Here is a 25,114-nt window from a genome sequence, read left to right on the forward strand (position 1 = left end):
GTCACTTTGGGAAGCCACAGTTCTCTCAGAACTCTCTCAGCCCCACCTACTTTACAAGGTGCTTGATGTGTGGAGCAGAAGGGAAAGAGTTTGTAAGCCACTTGGAAACTTCTTACAGTTGGGAAAAGCAGGGTATAAATTCAGACTTTCCTTCTTTTCCTCTTTCCCTCCCCAGGATGTGACTATCAAACTGCAAATCTTATCATACTTAGAATTAAATCCCACTTTGTTCTTATGGAGATTTACTCAATTAGCAAATATGTTCAGGGCTTCATGCCTTTTGTTGACGGGATGCAAGCAAAAAAAGAAAAAGCATGTAACTGCAGGTGTTCACTGTTACTGGACCATCTTAGGAATCACAGACTACTTTTCCACTGTTTCAGATATATATTCACTGACCTGTCCATAAAGGAATCAGGAAGAGGAGATGGATGCTGAGGCAGCTGGGCAGGTAAAGTGGTCTAAAAAAGCAAAAACGATGCACTCTTTTCGTGCCAGCACAAAGTGTTTCTCTGCTGTTCCATGTTTATTTGCGCAAAGTTTGGTATAGTCAGTCACCCATAGACTTGTCTGCACTTTGCCTTCCTGTTGTTCTGTCATGGCACCCAGCCAGCCATCCCACACTACCAAATATGAGACAGTGGTGTGGGGCATATCTCAGCGATAAGGTCACTGTGCATATCTGGGAAAGAATACTTATGCAAGCCACTTTCCCATCCTCTGTTGCTGATCTTCTTGGCTGGACGCCACAGTTTGAAAATGACCAATTGCATTCCCTCCACAGGTTGCTCATATGAGATCGAAGAACACTTCTCTTATAATCATGTTGTGTTTTTGCAGGGAACTGATAAAGTCCGTTTCTCTAAATCACTCTCCAAGGGAGAAAAAGTATCTACTGCTTTTAGGAAGGAAAAGATAAAGGAGGCCTTGGATGCACTTGGGATTCCATATGATTGGGTAGGATTCCTTTATGTCTACCGCAGAGAATCGGGAAATATATACATATATTTTTAAAAATTAGGCAGTAGAAATCTTCAATTAGGAACCATGTAGGACTTTTTTTGGACACCAATGGCCACAGACTTGCTCTAAAACCTTTAGCTTTGTCCACACATTTAAAATATGTTTAAGTATGAAAGAAGGTATGTGTACAGAGGCATATCTACAGAAAATGGCTCCCAGGGTAAGCACTTGAAATTGTCCCTCCCCTTAAATCCCTTAGGTTTTCCCCATCTTGAAAGACCAGCTATCCAGTGGCCAATTCTATCAATTCCTTCCAACTACAGGTAGATTAGCTCTTCAGAGAGAAGGAGGAAGCGGAAGAGGAGGAGAGGGAGTAGTAGTTTGGTTTTATACCCCACCTTTCTCTCCTGTAAGGAGACTCAAGGTGGCTTACAAGCTCCTTTCCCTTCCTCTCCCCACAACAGTAGGTGGGGCTGAGAGAGTCCCAAAGTACTGTGACCAGCCGAAGTTCACCCATCAGGAATGTAGGAGTGCAGAAACACATCTGCATATCATGAGATATTGTGCAGTCATTGCACAATAACAACTTTTCACTAGTTGCCAGTCACTGCTATATCACGATGAAAGCACAAAATCCAACAACAAATTAACGTGGCCATGGTATTTATATCAACAAACTTGTAGAAGCAACCCCACTCATGAAGACTGCTGGGTGATCTTGGGTCAGTCACAGTTCTCTCTGAACTCTTTCGGCCCCACCTACCTCACAAGGTACATGTTGTGGGGAGATAAAGGGAAGAAGTTTGTAAGTCACTTTGAGGCTCCTTGCGATTGAGAAACGTGGGGTATGCATCAAAAATTATTATTCTTCTGTTACTTGCATCTGCACAACATCAGTGGTTTTCAACGAGTTCTTGAACAAACAGTAGTACAATCAGAAGCATGCTCTGCAGCATATAGTAGCTAGTATGTGGAGAGTTTATTTGTAAAATCCAAGCCACATTTAAAAAACTTTAATATACAAATAACTGTAGATTATTAAGTGAACACATTTCCTAGTATCCCCCTCCCATTCTTTCTATCAGGATACAGTCCCCAATATTGCTGTCATGGGATCAGGAGGAGGTTTACGTGCCACAATTGCCCTTTGTGGGACACTAGTGGAGCTGAAGAACCAGAATATCTTAGACTGCATTATGTACCTGGCTGGCGTTTCTGGTTCTGCCTGGTAAGTGAATGATGGTAGAAATTTCCCCGCTTGCAAGATCAGACCAAGGTTTGATTTATCCAGCATCCTGCAACCCCAAGAACCCTCTACAGTTGCTTGTGGTAGCAACTACACCCCCTAGTGGTAACAACCACACTCCCCTGTGCATTTGGGTATCATGCTACTTGACAATGTTTTTTTGCAGCATTAATGATCATTGAACAGTGACTAGTTATTCAAGTGGCCTTTTGGCTTAGTCACTGAGATCTTCTGCCTTAGAATGTATTGAACCAAAGCATCACATTTATATATTAATTTTTAATTGTAATATCAATCCATTAGATTTTTCCTGATGTCTTCTGTTCAGTACTTATTTTGTAAAAAGAAAAAGTGCCAGTACTGTTATGTACGGTACTAATTTCAACCAAGTCCACCCTCTGGAATTGGGAGGGCTACTCAAAAGGTGCTGGTATTGCATACTAGGGAATACTGCCACAGAAAAGGCCTCACCTCTGGGTTGTTGCTGTGGGTGTTGTTTTTGCCTCTGAAGCAAAATCTGAAATTAAATGGGAAAATTGATTCTAACCAACATTCAGGATTCCTCACAGGGACTCAAAAATCAGTACATCCAAGAAAGATTGTTGGTTCAATCCATTGTTAATCCCCAACTTGTCTGCTCAGATATTTATATCCATTTTTTTTCTCTCAAATGGTGGCCTAAAAATAATTCAGCATAGCTTCCCCTTTCTCCAAGCAGTCTTCAACTGTCCTATAAGGGTAAGACAGAACGACTGGTTCAATGTCACCCAGCTTCCATACCAGAGTGGGGATTTAGATCTGGATCTGTCAAATTCTTTTTCAACAGCATTTCAACTCTGTTCTCTTTCATGAAAAGGTGCATGTCGTCCATCTGCAAAACTGAGAATTGGACAGAAAGACTGAAGGAGTTGGAAAAACATCAACGGGAAACCCTTACTGAAAGCCAGTGGAATTTTGAGACAGCAGCGAACGCTTTGATGAAGGCCACAAATGATGAGAATTACTCTCTGACAGATTTCTGGTCTTATTTTATTGTGTACCAAATGTTAAATGAGGTGAGTGTGGGGAAAATGTTTGCTGAAAGTCCTGAGTAGCTTGAACAAGAATGTGGAACAAAACCTGATGCATCAGCAGTTACTAAACACACCCTTGACAGTAAATTTTTCCCCATCGTTCTACTACAGTTTCTCAAACCTCAATGTAACCCAGGAGTTATCCACAACTATGCATACTGCTAAGCACCACAACTTGAGACCAGAAAGGAAGGTTGGCTCCAGATAGGTTTTTCATTAAATCTCACCCAGTTCCCCTCCTTACTAGAACCCTCATCCCAAAACCTATTTGATGGATAAAGGAAAATCTTTCCTCCCTTTTCATCAATGGAGAAGTTGATGACATTCAAAATTTAGCTGAGGGGCAATTTAACCCACAGGTTACCAGTTGTTGATCTCTAACAGAGCCTGGAGAAGTCAGGACAACAGATTCTTCTCTCATCAAAGGATCCATTAAAATGGCAAACACAGATTGGTTAATGGTCAGAACAAGCTGAATCCAGACATGATAGAGATGATGTTGGCTGGGAGGGTTCTTCAAACTAATGTGCCTCACCCCCTGTGAGGTGGGCAATATATATACCCCACAATAAAATCACTCCACACTGTGCCATGGGGAGAAATACAACTTGATGTGACATACCTCTGAAGATGCCAGCCACAGATGTGGGTGAAAAATTAGGAGCAACAAGTACCACACAGACTAGAAAACCCACAACAACTAGTTTCCGTTTCCTCATTGTCAACCTTAAAATTGAGTAATTTTTCAATTATCATTATTTCTGTATTTTTGATGTTCATCTGTAGTGCTGTTTTGACACTTCTATTTTCACTTTCCTAAGGAGTTGTTTCTAGTCTGCACTATTTTTCTTCCAGTAATGTGGTATCATCAGTTGGCCTTAAACTGTACATGTTCTTCTCAATTTTCACTCCACCTTCATCTGAATCTAATCTGGTTTTCCTTATGATATGCTGTGCATAGAGATTGAACAGATAGAGAGATAAAATGCCTGCTTATCGGACTGGAAAACATTCTGTTGTTCCAGATCATGCTCAGAGTACAGGTTGCACATCAAAATAATTTATATATATAGTCCAATTCAGTTAATATGTTTCCATATTCTTTCATAAAAGAATGGACATATTGATTTTTTGCCTTTTAGTGCTGTGCTAGTGAGGTTAGGAGATGTTATAGTTATGAGAGCACCTTTCTAATGGTTTTATTTGGAACTATCTTGCCTAATGAGAGCTGTTGATGTTTTAATGATCTGGGACTCAAGATAAAGGAGAAAAATGGAGGAGAAATGCCTTAGTAAATGAATTAACAAAACATATGACTTTTCAGTTGGATGAGAGTACATTGCCTGAGCAGAGGAGATCTTCTGAGAATGGGAAAAATCCTTATCCTATTTATGCAGCCTTGAACAACATGTCATACAAGGGAAACCTTCCAGGTAATGCAGATTCACCCCTTGTCTAGAAATTTCCAAGGACCAAGATTCATAGAGGCAGTCGAATAAAGTGGATTGAACCATTTAAGTCTGCTAAATAGGGAAGGAAGTAACTCTAATGAGGACACACCTTGAATGTTTCCAATCAACTACCACACATACAAGAATAACACTGAAGCAGAACTGCATTTGATTTGCATGGCTCACCATCCACCGAGTCAAGAAATAAAGCCATTTTGCCAGATTGCTGATGACAGTTCATTCAAGTCCAACGGGAATGACTAATGCATCGCTGTGCAGGTCAAACGGTTCAGCTATGCAATAGAAGCTAAGGTTGTGAACTCCCCCTTCCCCTGTCACCAGTGACATTCCCAAACCAGTATTGCTATTGATGGGGAGGAGAGATTGCATGGCTCCATCCTCTATGTGGTTACCTTTGCAGGTAATCAATTAGCGGGAGTGTGTCAGAGCACTTTCTCCAATGTTCCCTCCCTGCACATTCAGGTATCACGTGCACCAGGCTAATCTGATGACAGAACAGAGGGGAAGAGATGGAGAAATAGGGTCATTTAGCCTGTCTTTTTAACCCTAGCAACGCTAATACCAGCTGAGTTGGGGAACTTCTCTCAGGGAAACTGCATGGGGTGGGATGGGGGGGGGGGAAGTGTTCATTGCCATCTGCCTCAGAATTATTGCACTTCAAATCCCCACCCTAGCAGTTGCATTTCAGTTAAATGAAAGTTGCTGAGAGATTTCAGATCTTTATCAGCAACCTGTTAATGAATTTTATCTCAAGTCTCTCTCTGTTTCTCTCTCTGTGTTATTGATTACTCCCTACTACCTGAGTTGGGTGTGTGCTTGAGAACATCAAGGGTGGCATTGACTAGGTTCTTTCCCCACCCACATTTTCTACAACGTTTGCTGCCTTTTTACAGATAATGGGAGGAGGGAGCAAGTGTAACATTTGTGTATCATCCCCCCACTCAGTCTAGCATCACCATTCACGAGCTAAATATTTGCCCCTGAGCCCAAAACCACAACTTGGTGAATGCACAGGAAATCAAATCGAACTCACACCAAGCCAGTAAGGATGGAAGAGACTCATTTGAGCAATCCATTTACATGGCACCATTCTGCTTAGTAGCACTGTTGATTGGTAAATATTTTGGTCAATTATCTTCTCCTTTCCGTCTAGTATAGTGGTTAAGAGTGGTGGACACTAATCTGGAAAACTGGGTTGATTCCCAACTCTCCACAAACTGTCATTTAGTGGCCTGGATTTGTTTCCCCACTCCTCACATTAAGGCTGCTGGTTGAACCTTCCAAATTAGCTTGAGTTCTTCAGATGGAATTTCCCCTTTGCTCTCCTGTCACCCAGACATCCTTTCCGCATTAGCACCCTGTTCTTGTAACATCTATGCGTCAGTTTTGTTTTCCAGGCACCTGGTTTGAATTTACCCCACACGAAGTTGGGATACCTGATCTTGGTGCATACATAGACACCAAATACTTTGGCAGTGTATTTGAAAACGGGCAAATGATTGAGGAGAAGGAGGAGAAAAATATCAGCTATCTGCAAGGTACATCCATTGCATTTTGCTTCTTGATAACTACAGGTGTGTAGGAAGGATATCAAGTGTATGGGCTCCACTGAGTATTACAAATGTGCACGTCAAAAAAAACCCTCCCGCTCCTTTATTGGACTGGAGAGTTGGATAAGGCTGAAGGCCAAAATGATAACAAAAATGAGGGCAATTATATTCAGGAAAATGATGGGGTAACATTATGGTACTTAAAACCTCTTTTTTCAAACATGCAGCTTTTATGGCCTATGTCATCGAGTGATATAATGATATAACTGTACAAATTTTTCTTTATTTTTAGGTATATGGGGAAGTGCCTTTGGCAGCAAGAAGGACTTGAAGAAGCAACTATATGGTATTGATCTTTCTGAGAGCAGAATCATAGATTATCAGATTTTTGCTCTTGTCTCTTTGAGGGTCATGTATATAGGACTGAGGATATTTGCTAACTAGATAAGACTCCAAGGACTCATGCATGTCTCTTAAACCCCGCTCAAGGCAACTTACAAGTAAAAACAATGCCAAAAAATAATAACTTATCAACATAGAAGCCACCACAAACTATCTATTGGCATAAAAGCACCCGAAAACATTCAACATTGTAAAACATACTGATATAAGGTTGCCTAACTTTTGCTTTAACCCCCCTCCCACCGCACCAGCCAGTGGGGAAAATTATCAGAGGTAAAATTAGACTGTCTCTGGTGTCCAAAATGTGACAACATCATTTCCAGTATGCGCTGGAAGTGATGTCATTATGGGGATGCTCTGGTAGCTCAGCAAAAATCTATAGTAAAAATGGCTGCTCTCAGAGAGTTTTTCCCAAACACCAGAGCATCCCTGAAGTCATTGGTGACATAAGGATATCCCTTCAGATGCAAGTCAGAAATGATGTCACTGCAATGCAGATGCTAGAAGCCTTACCTTTAATGTTGGTAAGTTCAGCCCCATCTTTCCCAGTTGCTTGGAGGTATGTGGCAAACTATACCATAGAGTATGCCTCAGATCAAAGCAGACCATAAAACAGATATACCGTATATATTCATGTATAAGTCTACCGTATATACTCATGTATAAGTTTTTGTGCTGTGCAAAATGGACCATTGTTTCTTCTAATCTGAATGTTTCTATCTGTAATGTAAAGTTTGATATATAGGAAAGGAGGCTCTCATTTGTGACTGTATCATTTATCTTTCAAGATTATTTATGGTCGTTTCACATTTGTATGGCAGCGTACTCTGGTAAGTCATTACAAAAAAAGGAAATAATTTCCCACCCACCCCTTCCTGCAAAGTTCTTTCACTTTCTCAATGACATAGTACCGTGGTGGCGAACCTTTGGCACTCCAGATGTTATGGACTACAATTCCCATCAGCCCCTGCCAGCATGGCCAATAACAACCAGCATGATGGCTCCAACTTGTAGTCCATAACATCTGGAGGGGGGCTTAATGCCGATACCTCAGGTCTCTGGAGGGCCACACCACTGACATCCTGGAGATGTGAGAGCCAGTGTGGTGTACTTGTTAAGAGTAGGTGGATTCTAATCTGGAGAACCAAGTTTGATTCTCCACGCCTCCACCTGAGTGGAGGGCAGCAGAGGCATACTGGTTAAGAGCAGGTGTACTCTAATCTGGAGAAACTGGGTTTGATTCCCCGCTCTGCTGCTTGAGCTATGGAGGCTTATCTGGGGAAATCAGATTAGACTATGCACTCCAATACACACCAGCTGGGTGACTTTGGGCTAGTCACAGTTCTTCTGAGCTCTCTCAAAGGTTGTTTGTTGTGAGGGGGGAAGGGAAAGGAGTTTGTAAGCCCCTTTGAGTCTCCTCACAGGAGAGAAAAGGGGGGATATAAACTCAACTCTTCCTCTTCTTCATCTGAGTGACAGAGGCTTATCTGGTGAGCCAGATGTGTTTCTGCACTCCTACATTCCTGCTGGGTGAGCTTGGGCCAGTCACAGTTCTTCTGAGCTCTCTCAGCCCCACCTACCTCATGAGGTGTCTGTTGTGGGGAGAGGAAGAGAAAGGGCCTTGTAAGCCACCTTGAGTCTCCTTGCAGGAAAGATGGGATAAAAATGCAAACTCCTCTTCTTCATCATGATCCTAGGCTTAAGGCTACAAAACCAGTAGCCTGTAGTCATCAAGGAAGCCTGGAGCCTGAGGCTTTTGTGTAAATTTCACAATACGTCTACATTTCCCAGGCAATTTCCAAGCTTCAGGTTTGGACTGGGGAGGGGAAAATGAAGCAAAAACGGAGACGAATCACTGTCCAGGAGAAAGAGCTCAAACAGAAAGGTTATAAGGCCCAGAACAGAGAAGCGGTGAAGTGTTAACTCTCTGAAGCTGAGCATAAGAAAGGCTACTTTTGGAGGGAATTGATCCCTCACTCATGGTGGGCATCAGTCTAGCCTACCAGGATCAGGGAGGAAAATAGAGTAGGAACTAAAATAAATGTTGCATCAGAGAGCTATGCTGTTTTCCTGGTGGCTTCTTTCTTTTTGAGTTCTGCCCTGTGTTAATCTTGTCCTATTGGAATCATTTGTGTCCTATTTACTTACTTGCTATAACTTTTGCTTAACGCTGTCTGGTTTTGTTGTTGTTGTTTGCGCTGTCTGGGTTCTTCATGCCTTAAATTCTGCCACATCCCAGGGCGTGCCCTGACTTAGAAGGGCTGGAGAAAGGAGGGTGCTCTGGGCCCTCTCAGGTAAAGGTGTAAAACCAGAGTGGTGACAGACACATCCTATAATCTCGACATGCTGTCAATCTGGAAGTCTGTTAACATTCATTTTTAAGGGCTGCCTTTGTGAAAACTATTATTTTGTGCATTAATCAACATGGTACTTTGATACAAGAACATTGATAGCGCATTAAATGACTATCACCAGTACTCACCTGCATCACACTTTTCCTTGATAAAATGGCTGACAGAGTAGCAAAGTCCTCAGTACTGAGGACATGGGAGGATAAGGACGGGAAGGAGGCAAAGGAGGAGGAGGATGTGCAGGCAATGGAGGAGACGTGGAGGATGAAGTGGAGTGTCTAGGGAGCCTGTGCTGCACTCGCCAGCTGCCTCATGCTCACCTATGCACTAAACCCTATCTTAAGTACTTTTCCTTGGGCTCCACATTGAAGGGGGAGCCCTTTTGCCTTGGCACCACTGGTGGTGTTTTGTATTCCAGACTATTCCTGGCCACCAACTCTCGCTGCTTGACTCTTTGCTCTTCATTCTTTTATTGTTGGATAACGCAGTGACTAGCAAGGGTCATCGATGGCAACACAGTCTCACTGGTGGAGAAGACATAGTCTAAGGGGAGGCCAGATCCCACCATGGACCAGTGTTCGAACAGAGGGGGGAGAGCTGAGGTAGGTAGGAATTAGAGTTGAAGCTCAGCATTATAGAACAAAGCCCAGCATGTGGTGGATGAAAATACAACTCTATTTTTATCTTTCAGTGGAACAGAGAATAGTCAGTGGAAATGGGTCTATTGTAGACATAGTATATTGAACACATCCAGAGCTTCCATATGTTTATGGAAGATGAACTCGTTAAACAACACCAATGGGTCAAAATGCCTGCAGATAGAAATTAATTGGGTGTGTGTGCGTAAATTTCAGTTTATGTTTTGTGAAATTCTTCTCTTGTTCCTTGTAGGGGTTTTTCATCTTTACCATAGGTTACGCAGTGTTGTAATGAAGACCTCTGCATGCATTTCCCAATGGAAATGGGGGACCACCAATAACTTCCTGTACAAGTGCTGTAAGCTTATATTAATGATGGATTGAAAAAGAATCTTTTTCAAATATACATTGCATTTATATTATGTACTCTTACAGCCCATTTGCGTGGGGGTTAGGGAAAAATCTTCTTGCTGCTGAAAGCCCACTCAGCACCAGTGAACTTGCACTTTCCCCAATGAAGAGGCAAATCCACTGGAGGGTGGCCGCAGCAGCCCTCCATGGTGGGCAGACATGGTGCAGAACATGGTGTCAGCACTCTTGCACCTGTTGCCTCTGCCAGCATTCCAGGTGTATTCCAAGGGTTTTCCAAGGACATAGTTGGGATGGAGGCAACATTGGTCAGCTTCCTTCAGGCTTTGGAGGGCTTTTTGGCAGTGGGGAGGCTTTTTTGTTTTCTGCTTTCCCACGCTGTCAAGAAGCCCTCTTGGAGGCGGCGGTGCAACATCAGTGGGCTCTGGATTGGGCTGCCACTTGGACCTACCTATCACAGTATCGCACCATAGGGATACTATGAAAATGGCATCTGCATGTTGAGTCCTTACATGGAAAGATGGACGTGAATTAGTGGTAGGACATCTGCTTTGCATGTCGAAGTTCCTAGGTTCATTGGCTGACTTCACCAATTTAAAGGGTCATAATGAGCTTTCTTGACCCCTGTCAACAGCAGCCAATGACACAGAAGCAGGGAGACATACTTACAATTTATGCTATATTACTGTATATATTTTCTTCACTTGCGGGGGAAGAGATGAGGTACATGGTAGTGGAAGCCCTTTTGGGTTGTACCTTTGTGATTCACGTTATTGGGAAAGAGGGGAGTGTAGATGCAGAATAAACTTTTGCATAAAGAGGGAAAGTTCAGTGGACCATTAGTTTGCATAGGAAGACTACATGTATTCGATTAATCAACTTAATTAATAATTGCTGCAGATGGTGAGACTCCCTCGCTCAATAAGCACACCACAACGACAGGCTGGAAAGGAATGGGCCGCAGCCCGTTTATTAAACATCAAACATATAAACAAGAACTATATACATCAGAGCTGGGCGGCAAACGGGTCGCACATCACATCCCAATGAATGGGAAACTGGCGGGAAGGGAAGCCCCAGAGATCATACTCCAAAATGCTTCCACACTTCCATGCGCCTTCGCTGGAGGAGAGATGGGCACCGGCCGAGCCCCAAGGCCACTTCCAGCCTGTCTTCCTCCCGTGCTTGCTCAGGTGGCAGGCACCGGCTAAACCCATGGCCGCCTGTCCGCCCAACCCTAACCCTCATCTCTGGGGTGTTGGGCAGCGGCCAGCCTGCCAGCCATGCCAGCCTGCCCGCCTACCCCTCGGCCCTACATAGAGCAAGCCCGGGAGCCCTGCAGCCAGAAGGCTCGTTCTCTCCCCAGATGTGCGACACCGTTGTACCAAACCCGCCAGGACTGGCGCACAGTAAGGACCCAAAAATTCCCGGCCAACCCTGGCATTACAGGGAGGGTGGGCAGGGCCACGCCCTGCTGGTTCTCCGCTTTGCCGGGAAGGGTAGCGGACCGGGGAAAGCGTCTTAATATACCCAGGCTCCTCCGCACCTTTTTGCTGGGAGCCAATCATTGCACTTCGGTTCTGCAGCTTGCCGCCAGGCCAAGCATACCGTCTTTATCTTATGGCGTTATGCTCACCACGGCAGCAATGGCTGCCCCTGGTTATTCAGGTGCATCTTATTTGCTGCAGATGGTGAGACTCCTCGGGCTTCAATAAGCACTACCCACAACAGCATACATGGCTGGAAAGGAATGGGCCACAGCCCGTTTATTAAACAACAAACATATAAACAAGAACTATATACATCAGAGCTGGGCGGCAAACGGGTCGCACATCATCATCCCAATGAATGGGAAACTGGGGCGGGAAGGGAAGCCCCAGAGATCATACTCCAAAATGCTTCCACACTTCCCGCCCCATGCTGAGGAGACGGGCTGCGGCTGAGCCCTGCGTCGCCCCCAGCCCGTATCTTCCTCCCCTGCTTGCTGGGGTGTCGGGCACCGGCTAAGCCCATGGTCGCTTCGTCGGGCCCAACTCCAACCCCACTCCCTGGGTAAGTCGGGCAGGCGTCTGCCCGGCCTGCCGACCTGCCAGCCTGCCCACCCCACCCCCCCGACCCTACATAGGGCGCAAGCCTGGCAGGCCCCAGCCGGAAGGCTTCGTTCTCTTCCCAGATGTGCAACACCGTTGCAAACCATCCGCCACGAGCTGCCCCCCTTGCAGCTCACCGCCCAAGCTCCTCAAGCCTGAGCCTGTCTCTATCTTAACCACCGACGAAGGGTAAACTGAACTGACTGAAGCCACAAGTCCATGCCCCATTGGGACAGGCGGACACCATCCGGCTGAAAAAGGTCCATGACATCCCGGGTGATTTCGGAGTGTTCTGCCACCGCTCCCCCAGGGGAAAGCACCACCTTGGCGGCCGCCTTATTGACTTTTCTGCAGGCCCTGTCCACTGCAGAGGGATCCAACGCTCCGCTCCAATGGGCCCGCTGCACCATCTCGGACCAAACCAAGGTCATATTAGGCTGATGCCTGGCAAAGCTCCTGAGCATGGCGGCCACCGCAAAACGCAGGTCAAGGCCCGACCTGGCAGGGAGATCTTCCTCCCCAAGGTGGATGACCAAGAGGTCCGGTGTAGCCAGCTGAAAAATGTATTCAATGACCTTGGGCTCTAGCTCATGCCTCAGCATGTGCCCCTGCCCCATCCAGGAAATTCTTACGTGCGCCCCGAGTCCGAGATGCCGGCCCCATTCGGAATTGCAGGCGTAGTCCCCGACTCTGTTGACGAGGCTGTGCCCCACGACCCACACCTGCCGATAGACAGTCTGCGGCGTCCCTGGAGGCACTGAGGAGGGAATTCAACAAGTCAGGTGTGGGCGAATGTACGCCCGAAAGGCCCCCAACCGCCACCTGCCCAAGTTGCGGATATCCTCCGGGCCCCTGCCTTCCGCTGCCGCGGCTGTGGCGGCCCCTATTCTGAACGAGTGCAGGCCGAACTCCTCGGCCGGAAGCCCGGATTGAGCCAAGCATGCCCTGAACACCGCCAGCATTTGGAACCTGGTGAGGGGGGACCCATCCTCGTGCACCAAGAGCATGCCACCCACCCGAGGCCTGTGCCGTAGCCACTCAATAAGGGGGGGGAGGGGGCAGGTGGCATTGCCCGGTAGGGCTGGCATGGTAACCCAAGCCCCGCGGCCCTCTTGGTCGGTTTTTTTATGGGCCAGCCAAGAGTAGACCATGTCCCCCGACAGGACGAGGTGTTCCCTTTGCAGCGCGGTGCTGGAAGGTCGGTCCCTAGTAGGGGCGACCAGTTCCCCAGGCCTGAAAGCCCCGTGGTGTGCCAGGTGGAAGGCCGGGCGGCTAAAAGCAGCTGGCCATAGCTGCGCGACACCTGCTCTGCTAAGCACTCCGGGTGACCAGCTTCAACACTTCCTTGGTGAACTGGAAACGCTCTGAGGTCCCCTCTGTCTAGTGCCCACCCGCCGCCACTCCAGCCACTTCAGGCGCGGACTACAAAAAAAGCCTATTGAGTGACGCCAGGGAAAACCGAAACCTTTGCAGTAGAAAAGCGATGCCCGTCAGATGCACCCCCTATGGAATGCGCGCTGGGTGCATCTCCTGCCCATGGAGCCAGACCAGAAGCACTTTCGAGGAGGAGGCCAGTGTCCACCCTGGCACCGGCGAACCCGGGCGCTCGGAGGACGTGAGCGGCTCAGGAAATCGCCGCACGGCATCCGTCAGCATTGCCTGGGCACGTGGGCCGGTTGCCAACGAATTCAAAACACCTGTGATGACGCCTCACGTTGCCAAGGCTCCAGAGGGACGCTTCGCACTGTCGCTGAACGGCTCCAAACTCCGCCAGAAAGCTCGAAAGCGCATCCACCTGCTGGCTTGGCAGGACAAAGCATCAGGCAATCTCATTCTGCAAAACCTGGAACAAAAGCAGCTTTGAAAGAGATGTTTATGGAAGTGAGGCAGGTGAAGAAACCAAATTGCGTAATCCAGGCATATGGACCCGATGCCGATTTGCTCGACTGTCTGGTTCACCGGTACCACATGACCGCACCACTGCCTGGTTGTCACACCAAAAAAGCACCTTTTTTGTTAACTCCAGAGGTCGCAAGCCAAATGTGTACCGCCATGCCAGAATGGGAAACAGCTCCAGAAAGGTGAGATCCCTGGTGATGCTCCCTGCACGCAAGCCACTCTGGGGCCAAAAGACTCCTGCAGCCCACGCTGGACCCCCCAGAGAAAACACACCGAAACCAAAACCCTAGAGAGGTGCATCAGAGTGCACCTGCAACTCCAGGCCAGAGTTCCAAAGCTTCGATTGCCACAGAGAGATGCCGCTTGAAGTTTCGGATGAAGGACAACCAGACCTGTAGGTGGTCTTCTTTTCATGCCCCGGGAAACCCTGATGTGATGGTCAGGGGACTTGCAGCCCGACAAGGACCTCAAAAGCCAGCCGGGAGCAGAAAGCCCTGCCTGGGCCACCACCCTGCACAAAGTGTAGGAAATTGAGGTGGCCGAAGTAAGGACTGGACCAGAAGCGCACCCTGCATTTTGAAGGAGGAGAACGGACTGGCGAGCAGGGCGAAAGGGCTGTAAGCTTGTCCCACGCCCGGGAGTGACGACGCAATGTTTCCAGGGACTGCGTGTCCAGGTGAATGCCCAGAGTAGCTGAGGGAGGCAGTGGCAGGCCCCTCCATCTTGTTAAGGGGAGCCAAAGGGGACCCCCAGCTCGGCGGCCAGGGCCTGAAAGCCCTGCAGGGCCAGATCACACTCCCGGGTGCCCTGCCTGCCAATAAACAAGAGAATCACCGCCAAGGTAAAGACATGAGTCACCAAACCGGGAGGGCACTCCTTCTGCCTCCGAAAGCCCATTCAAGGGGAAAGTGCTGAAGAAAGTCTCCAAAGGCGGCACAGGCAAAGCGGAACAAGCCCATGGACGCATGGCCTTGTCCACATACCAATTTCCTTGGAAGTGGATGCCCCAGCAGCCTTCAAGATCCACTGGGAAATGAGCCGGAAGGCAGCACTGAATGTCACACTTTGCTAGGGATGCCCCCGGACCCAGCCAGTTCGCCTGATGCAAAGGATGGCCTCGCCCAGGGTGGCTTATAACGGACCGAACAAACCTTCTGGGTCAATACCGAAATGATTCACGGAATGCGCCTGGGGTGCCGGGAGAGGTGTTGAATTAAACGAAAACTCCCCGGGCTTTCTTGAGGCACGACGCCAATTGGGGGGAGACTCCTGAGGTTGGGGAGAGGCGGATGACTGAACGGGCCAGCAATGCGGCCGGCCTGGATTTCCTTGTTGAGCTTACGTCGGCCACCACTCCAGGGAGATCGCTTAACAGATTTTTAGGTTGCTGGCTTGGTAAAGCCCACTCCTTGGTGCTCCTTTGGTATGGGATGCCGCGAAGGCCAGAAGAAAAACTATCCCCAGCAAGCGCTGCGAGCCCCGTTGAAATCATGGATGCCAGCCAACAGCTTCGCAGCCAATCTGCAAATACAGCACCCCCCAGCTGAACGGGATTGGTAAGGGAGCCAGAGACTGCAGCTGAAGCGAAAGCGACTCCAGTCGTTTTGCGGGGGCGAACGCTTCGCCCTGGCCACCGCATCTTTTTGGGATGGGCCCGGCGCCGGGCTTCCGGGCCTGCCGAAAGGAGAGGGCGTCCCGCCGCCTGGGGACAGCTGATCCTGCTGTGGCTGCCAGAACAATAAGAGCAAGAGTGCTCAAATCTACACTTTGGCCGCTGGCAAACACCTTTGTTGAATTCCCAACACAACCCCTTCGCCCCCATCCGCCCCGGGTAGGCTCTGCCGGGTTTAGAAGGGACAGGAGGTTCCACCGCCCCTCCCATGGCGGGCTGGACCACGACCATCCAGGTTTGGTCGTGGATGAGATCCCAACGAAAAAGGCACTTGTGCGAGGCGTTCTTGCGGATGGCCTCGTCGTAAGCGATGGCCGCAGTTTCCCCAGCCAGCGCCCGAGCCCGCAGCACATGAGCCATGTGGGCTGCCAGGTGCCAGGCCCGCAGGGGATACGCGGCCCCGATGAGGGCCAGGAATTCGGTGAAGCCCTGCAGCCAGTTGTTAAAATTCCGCTCGGCTGCTGCCGGGTCCTTCCGTTTTTTGTCGGCCTTCCCGCCCGACAAACCCAACTCCCCCTCCCGCCGCAGGAACTTAAAGATGTCCACGTAATACCCATCCAGCGCTCGCTCCCGGAGCTTCCTGGGGAGGTGGAACCCGGGCGGGTTGCCGCGGTCGTCTTGGGCCGGGCCAGGGGATGGCGCATTGCCGTCCCCAAAACACCTGCACTTTGCAAGCCACGGTGGGAGAGCGGGCACCCTCACCCCCCGCACCCAAAATTCCCCTGTAGCCTGTGCGTCATCATCCTCAGTAGACTCACCCGACGACGAAGAGCTGGGGGATCGCCTGGAGGAACGGGAACGCCCTGACGACCACTTCCTCCTCCTGCCCTTGCGCCCCGAGGGGCCGACGGACGCATCCACCGATGTGGACGCGCTGACCGGTGGCGAAAGGTGCAGCTCCTCCGCTGCTCCGCTCGATGCACCCGCCGGCGCCGCACTGGCCACCGCCGACGCGGTGGGCTCAGGGCCCCCAACCCCCGAGGTGGGGCCAGACTCGCCAGCCGCTCCGCCGAGGACTTGGGAAAGGTGCAACAGGGTGTCCGCCAGGTTGCGGACCAAGGCAGGGTCGAAGCCTATCTGGCCGACATGTTCGGGCCGGGAAGATGCCGAGCCGGCACCCCCTGGGACCGTGGGGGGGCCCCCTTAAGGAGACTGTCCCGCCATGCCGACCGGCCGGCCCCTGCCGATGGGGGACAGGCCCGAGCCTGCGGCCGCCCTCGCCGCTGCTCCGATTCGCCCAACAACCGGGCCGTCGTCCGACGCCCCGGGCCAGTTTGGGTTCGACCCTGTTCAGCAGAGCACGCGCTTCTGCCCGATGGCACCGCCGCCTCTGCAGCAGGCTCCCTGCTCTTGGCCCTTTTCGGCCCCATGGCGGCTGCGAGACCGTCCACGACCCAGCAGAGGTGAAAGGAAAGAAAAGGTTGAAATGAGAGAAGCGAGGAGAGCCAGAGGAAGAAGGAAAAACAGCTAAGAAGGCCGGGACCAGTCCCCTTCCAGGCCTTACGCGAGACACCAAACACACGACCACGCCTTGCTGGTTCTCGCCGCCGGGAAGGGCGCGGACCAGGGAAGGTGTCTTAATATACCCAGGCTCCTCCCGCCTTTTTGCTGGGAGCCAATCATTGCACCCGGTTCTGCAGCTTGCCGCCAGGCCAAGCATGCCCCTTATCTTGCTGCGTTGCTCACCATGGCAGCAATGGATGCCCCTGGTTATTCAGGTGCATCTTATTTGTGCATTCCCGTTAAAGTAATGATAACCATCTTTTTTTGGGCTATCAAGTCACATCTGGCTTATAGTTACTCGGTAAGGTTTTCATGGCAAGATACCTTCAAAGGTGATTTGTCATTGTCTGCCTCTGGTACTCCTTTAAGATCTCCCATCCAAATACCAGCCAAGGTTAGGACCGAGAGTGTGACTGGCCCCAAGTCACCCAGCATGTTTCCATGGCAGAGTGGGGATTCGAACCAGGATTTCCCCGATCCAAGTCCAACATCTTAACTACAATACAACAACCAAATAGGCATTTCTTTTAAAATCTACCATACCCATGACATAAATTATGACTTGAGGGAGCAGAAATAGTTGTAATAAAGTACCAATACTTAAGTAAAGATCTACCAGGTTGTCTTAATTCAAACGTGTTTATATGGAGCTCTACTTTACTTCCTGTGCTACAGGTGGTGAGGAAGTCTATAACCTGTCAAGTGAACGGACGCTATCTCTGATTGATCCTGGTATGGACATAAACACTGCTTACCCACTCATTTTGCGCCCTGAGAGGAATGTGAAGCTGATCCTTTCTTTTGACTTCAGCTCTGGGAATCCTTTCGAGGTAATCCATTTCAGTTGAAGGGAAAGGCATATAAAAACTCTGGCTCATTCCACACATTATTATTATTATTATTATTTTATTATTTATTAAATTTAGTATACCGCCCTATCCCCGAAGGGCTCAGGGCGGTGTACAGATAAAACATCAGCTAAAAACATACATCTTAAAACATCAGTGCTCTTTGAAGCTGTGTGGAATAGCAAAATCCCCTTGCAAACAGTTGTGAATGTGGTTTGAAAACGCATAATTTTGCATGTGCGGAAGGGGCCTATGATTTGAAAACTGTGGTCTGATGATGCTTTTCTTTTTTAAAGAATAATTAGACATATTGTTAGACCTTCTTGGACTATATGTCAGTAGGAAGTGACATGTAACGTGTGTGGATTTGCAGCCATTTCTATGATTTCAAAGGGCCTTCTTTTGCTACCCTAGGCCGAATTCCCACTGAAAACTTAATCTAGATACAAACAGGTTTCAAAAGAACTGACACCTTTTCATCCAGGTTCCAACATCCTCCCTGCAGCGTGTTTCTAGTGAAGACCTCCAGGCCGGTGCCTGTTGTCAGGTGTGCAATTGTGAATCTAGCAGCACCAAAACTTCAGAGTATATTTAGGAGACCCTCCTGATGATACCATCCAGGTTTGGTGAAGTTTGGTTCACGGGGGCCAAAGTTATGGATCCTCAAATGTGTAGCCCCCATCTCCTATTAGTCCCCATTGGAAACAATCGGGGAATGGGCACCCCTTTTGGGAGTCCATAGCTTTGGACCCCCTGGATCAAACTTCACAAAACCTGGGTGGTGTCAGTAGGAGACTCTGATGATGATACCACCCAGGTTTGGTGAAGTTTGGTTCATGGGGGCCAAAGTTATGCACCCTCAAATGTGTAGCCCCATCTCCTATTAGCTCCCATTGGAGTGTTTTTTCAAAAAGGTGCATATACAAGCAGGTCCAGGAAAATACTGTGGTACTGTGGTAAGAGCCGGGGGGGAAGAGTCCCATAAATGGGACTGATCTGTGTTCCATGGTTTGGCTGTGAGGAGATCACAAGGGAACCTAGATATTTCAGGTGACTATCCCAGGATTAATCGCCAGTGAGGAAATCACCTTAGCAGGGTTATAGCTGCAGCTTTTTTCTACACCAATCTATTGATTTCAGATAGCATACTATTGTTTTCATAGTATCCTAGGTCCTGGCATAGGGGGCTCCTGAGAACTGGAATTCTAACAGTACAAGATCAGCATGTTTAGGGGGCATGTTGCATAATCTCCCATGCAATTCTCGTAATTCTAGAAGGGTCTATAAATGCAGCATTAGTAGCTGATCTTTTCAACCAACTAACCAGTGACAGAACAGTCAATAGCCATTTTTCCAAGTTGATTCAGTAATGCCATCACAAACTAGAGACTTTTCTCTTTCAGACCGTTGAAAAAGCTGCTGACCACTGTGCAAAATGTGGAATCAAATTTCCCAAAATAGATGGAATAAAACCAGAGGACAAAAAGAACCCATCAGGCTGCTACATCTTCAGAGGAAGAGATGCTCCTACCGTCATGCATTTCCCACTATTCAATAAGGACAACTGTCTAGGTAGTTTGGGCCTGGGGGGTCAACTATGAAAGGTCTAATCAATTAAATGTCAGAGTCATTAAAGTATTGTGAAAACAAAATCCATCAGGTCATCTGCAGCATAAAGGCACTCTTACTGTCACAATCATCATCAATATATATATAATCTTCAATCTGGCCAAATCTGAGGGTACTTATATCCAAAGAGCAGAGACCTGAACAGTCAAGACACATCTTTCTAAAACCTGAAAAATGACTCAAGTTTGCAGAAAAATCTAAAATCTTTTTGAAAAATATCCAGGGAAGAGGTTTTAAAAACCCTCAAAATGATAAAAGGAGTGTCTGTAGCTTTAAGAAGCAAATGTCCTCACTTGCACACTTTCTGTCAGTAAAAATCAGGACAGGGCCTTTCCAGAACTGTTGTTGCTTTTGTGGGGAGAATCAACAGGGCCAGGGTTAGCAGGAACCATTGACCGATCTAGTACCACCTGACCTGCAAGACTCACTCAGGCACAGCTGTTTGATACTGTTCAACAGCAATTACTCACAAAAGTCGATGTGGTGTGGTGGTGAGTGTTCCATATTAGGATCAGGGAGACCCATCTCTTAGGCCCCACTCTGCTATGGAAGGTCACTGGTTGACTCTGAACCAGTCACACACACTCAGCCTAGTCTACATGATAGGGTTCTTGTGTGGATAAAATAAAGGAGAGCAAAATTATGTGAATTTGTTTGAGACCTCCCATCTTGGACAAAGGTGGGATACAAATAAAATCATTGTTCAAAGATTGTTCCAGCATTCAACTCGAGCTTGCATTAGCATTTTAAATAAGCGGCTCTTAGAAATCTTGTTATTTCAATTTTATTTTGCATTTTTAGCTTGGAAATGAATGATGTGGATTTTATATTTTATACCTGATAACTTCTGGTCTATGACTGTAATAAACAAATTGATTGAATAAAACAATTGGATGATGAATATAGTCAAAGATCGGGAGCAGAAAAAGGTAGGTTGTTGGCAGAGGTGATTACGCCTCATTAGAACAGTTAAATTATGGGCTACCTAACCTCTTGATAGAATTTTGACATAGAGTCTGGAGGAAAAAGAGTATTTGATTGCAATTTTTTAATGTAAATTTGCAATCCTGGATATGCTGAAATGAGGTATCTTAATACGTTATGATCCTGAGCTTTGTTTTTGCTGATGAACAAGACAATCTGAAACTGAAACAGTTCACAGCTCTGATGTTAGAGCGCTTATTGCCAGTCTACTCTTGTAAACGTTGTAACGTCTAGCCTTGGCATTCGAGCAAAACTGCAGCCCTCCGGTATGAAAAAATCAAAGTATGACCATCAGGCTTCCAGGTAAATGCATCTAGCTGCATGTGTGATACCCACAGTCACAATGGATTGTTTGACATTCACATACCCTTGCCTCTCATTAACAGATAAAACTGAAGTATACAGAATCCAGTTTGGTACCCTCAAGATGAAATATACCAATGGAGAAATTGAAAAGCTTCTCACTGCCGCAAAGAAGAACGTCGTGAATGCTCAGCAAAAGATTTGGGAAGAGATTGGGCGTGCTGCTGCTGCTTCTCCCTGACATGTTTAGGGAAACCATTCCCACTTTAACATTTTCCTAACAGCTAGTGACTCTCTAATCTTCAACATGCATTTCTGCCCGTGAATGCAATATTTCTAATAAGCCATACACACAACCAGCGTACCCCATGGTAGAGTGTCACATGAGCATCCGTTACTACCAACCTGGTGTATTTTTTTCCTGCCTTGCCCTTACCAAGTGGCAAGGCTTCCCCACATTCTCCATATTGTTCAGCAGCTACCTATATTATTAAGCCATGGGTCGGCTCCAGACTGGTGAAGCAGGGACCTGGTCTGCTGGTGAAGCAGGGACCTGGGGGGTTCCTGGGAATCATGGGACTTTTATGGACAAAAGCTGTGAGGTAGTTAGTAGGAAAATGAGGAGAGTGATCAAAAAAGCTGGCTAGATACAACTCTAGGCCTGCTGGTGTTGCTTAGGATCCTTACTCTGAGTTGTAGAGTTTTATGGGCCCTTTCTGCACAGGCCATAAACGGTGGCTTGGGGATGGCAAAAACGCCGTCCCCAGGCTGCCGTTTGCACAGGGGGCGCAGCTGCGTCCCAGCCATGCCGCCCTCGTGCTGGCCGCCTGTCCCCACGCCGGCGTTTCCCCAGTGCGCTCGGAAGTGCACTTGTTGGGGAAATGCTGGCTGGAAGCCGCTGCCATGCGAACGGCAGCGGCTTCCCGGCTCTTCCCCCCCTCGCTCCCTGTACTTACCTTGTCCCCGGGCCTCCGGTGCGTCGCCGAGGCCTGGGGACTTGCCCCCCTGCCCTGCGCCGCTGGAGCAGGCGTGCAGGGCCAGGGGGGCGTGTCCCCAGGCCTTGCCGATGCGCTGGGTTGGCCGGGCGCCGGCGCTCTGCAGCGCCGGCTGCCTGGCTCTTTCTAGGACCATCTGTGCAGACGGTCCTAGCGTTCTTGGGTCGGCGTCAAGTAGGCCGACCCAGCAGCTTCCGCATTCGTGTGGAAACGGCCATGGATTCAGAATTCTTTAAAGAACTATTTCTCCTTCTTTGCTCTCAGTGGGGTCAATGATTAACTGAAGTATTTTATTTCCCTTTTTGAAATATTGTGTTTCTCTCTCACAAGCAATCACATCTTGGTCCATTAAAATGTGAGTGGTGTTTGATGAAAAGGATGGGTAGTGTTTGTGTGTGCATGTGTGATTTACACTCAATTTGGATCATAGTTTGTACCATGTACTTTTGGGTGGTTTTTATCCTTTTTTTTGTTTCGGCTGTGATGTTCTGGCATGCGTGTACTGGACTGAAAAATAAAAACAAATCTGACTAAATAATGTGCACAGGGTATGTTCTTCATTAATGTAAATTGCACAGATCTTATTTCAAAACACCAACAAGTACTGGCAAAACTCCACAGCAAAGCATGAAGGACTGGATAGAAATGACATCTTCCACATAGCAGCAGAATGAGTTGGTAGTTTGGGGTGGAACAACAGTAACCACAAAACATTATGAAACCAGCCACTATCTTGTGTATTGCTGAAATTCAGCATATCAGAAGGAAGTAAATTTCTCCACATTTCCTACACAGTAATCTTTGACATTCAACCAATAATAAGGATGCAAAATTGCCGGGGTAGAAAAACACGTCACAAAAGGTGCAAGACTTGCTACAGGCAGGTTATTTGCCCAAGGGATAAAAACTCAGGTGCAGAGAGGTTCCGTACAGCTGGTTCACTTCAGCGATCCACTGGGCTGTGTCTAAAACCATCACCATGCTACCCAACCACTTTTCAGATGTACAGGAAAGGGAGCAATGGGTAGGATTCAAAGTCCCTATGTTACTTGTGATGTCAGAAAAACTCTTTGATAGGTCATTTGGAAGGGCAGTGCACATCCTGCATGTAAGCTCCTAATGGCACTTGGTGGGCCACTGGGAGTAGCAGAGAGCTGGACTAGATGGACTCTGGTCTGATCCAGCTGGCTTGTTCTTATGTTCTTATGTTCTTATCCAGTTTCACTCCAATAACAGAACTTTAAGGTTTTCATCCTAGAACTTCTCTGACTGAATATTAGATAACAAGAATGGAACAGACCAGACTAATTCAGGCAACACCTGTATTATTGGATGCATCGTTTAAATAAAAGAATAATGACCAGATTCTAAGATGATGCACAGATCTGAAGGCACAGATACCTCATTCCAACTTTAAAATTTCTAGCAGACTTTGTACTTCTTTTACTTGTATGCCTTTCAACAGCTGGAGGTGGAAGCAGATGAGGGGGACTTCGAGACAGCAAGAAAGCTTTATTTATTCACTTGAGGCAGCAAGCAAGCTTTATTTATTCACTTGAGACTAATAATACATATGGGCACAATTCTGGATGCATCTAAAGGGTTAAGTGAAATTGTCACTTGGATAATGACTAGCAAGTAGGATATGAGCTGAACTTTCAGAGGACTGGACGTACTAATGTCAAATTAAAACAAACAAACAAAGAGTCTCTATGCCTCATTCAAAAATAGCGGCAGGTCAAATAAGGTGCTTAGGTTCAAGAACTTTTTTCTGTAAAACATTATGTTGCAACATTATGGTAGATACAGGTCTCATCTAGTATCTCCCTGTTATGTTGCAGTAAGCAAGACAGAAGGCAGGAAGGACACATAAATTTCATTTAATGGGCGAATCTCTTGTGTGGGCATGCCATTCAGATAAAATCCACTATCAAACAACCAACCCTGAGATTGTGGCAAACTTTCTCCTTGAAATAATTGAATGCAAATAATCCAGCAATGGGTCTAAGTAGGTTTAGAGCATAAGTAATTAACTTCTCCCTTCCTTATCACGCCACCTTACTTTAATATTTTATTGCTATACTACAATATATTAACCTGGGAATTTAGCATGTCTCTGTAGCAGCTCTGAAATGTTTATCTGTGGTATTAATTTTAGATGTAATATGTGTTTCAATTTCTGTCTCTGCCATTAATAGTAATCATAACAAACATGGTCAGTATGGATGCAGACAGAATTTGCTTGTTGTTGGTGGTTCGGGCCCAGTGGAATGAGAACTGGGGGCCTTCTTTTTGTTGAAGATGTGAACATGGATCGATGTGTCATGCGGGTTTGCATTGGATGTGTTTTGCTGTATTGGTTTGTTTTGTAGCTATTGTGTTTTTTTAATATGCCAATAAAGGCTTTCTGTTCTGTTCTGTTCTGTCACTATCAAACAAGCTCATGGTTCATATCTTTTCAGGCTGTATACAGCATCATTGCTCTGTAAGGGTTTTTTCCCTTCAAGAACACAAAATCAAAGGCTCATTCCGCACATGCAGAATAATGCACTTTCAAACTGCTTTCAGTGCTCTTTGAAGCTGTGCCGAACGGCAAAATCCACTTGCAAACAGTTGTGAAAGTGGTTTGAAAACGCATTATTTTGCGTGTGCAGAAGGGGCCTAACTTCTTCCACCTGTAGCGTTTTCCCACACAGTGAAGGCATAACAGCAAAGCAGCCTCCATTATACCCAACCTCATGCCTCACATCCGATAAAGCGCGGCCGCGATTTAAACGCGGCCGCCGTTGCGGGAGGGCGAGGGGCCCGGCGAAGGCTCCAGGCCCCCTTTTGCGCATGCGCGGCCAGTCTCCGCCACAAGATGCCAGGGGTTGCCGGGATAGCTACGGCCTCGCGCTAAGCCGCAGGGGAGCTCTCCAGTTGGATAGAGGAGGGCGCGTTCTCGCTGAGCATACGCGAGAGCACGCTCTTCCGCGGAGGGGGGGGCGCAGGAGGCTGGTCTGGCGGTAAGCGCCCTGCCTCGTGGTCGCCGGGCCCCACCTCCGCAGCGAGAACGCCGAGGGACTTTCATCGTGGGATTTCTACCGCCGAGGATTTCTATCTTGGATCTATTGGGTATGGTGGGGAG

General features: G+C 47.6%; 1 protein-coding gene across 1 annotated transcript; it reads left to right on the forward strand.

The window, feature by feature from the left end:
• Positions 1–427: 427 nt before the first annotated feature.
• Positions 428–21,688, forward strand: PLA2G4C (phospholipase A2 group IVC). The gene is made up of 11 exons (XM_048516474.1): positions 428–451; positions 841–957; positions 2,049–2,191; positions 3,066–3,264; positions 4,607–4,715; positions 6,152–6,292; positions 6,597–6,650; positions 9,949–10,053; positions 17,904–18,058; positions 19,480–19,648; positions 21,076–21,688. The coding sequence occupies exons 1-11, from the start codon at positions 428–430 to the stop codon at positions 21,231–21,233; spliced, it is 1,374 nt and encodes a 457-aa protein (XP_048372431.1). The 3' UTR covers positions 21,234–21,688.
• Positions 21,689–25,114: the final 3,426 nt, after the last annotated feature.

Source organism: Sphaerodactylus townsendi, linkage group LG15 (assembly GCF_021028975.2).
Source record: "Sphaerodactylus townsendi isolate TG3544 linkage group LG15, MPM_Stown_v2.3, whole genome shotgun sequence".
NCBI lineage: Eukaryota > Metazoa > Chordata > Lepidosauria > Squamata > Sphaerodactylidae > Sphaerodactylus > Sphaerodactylus townsendi.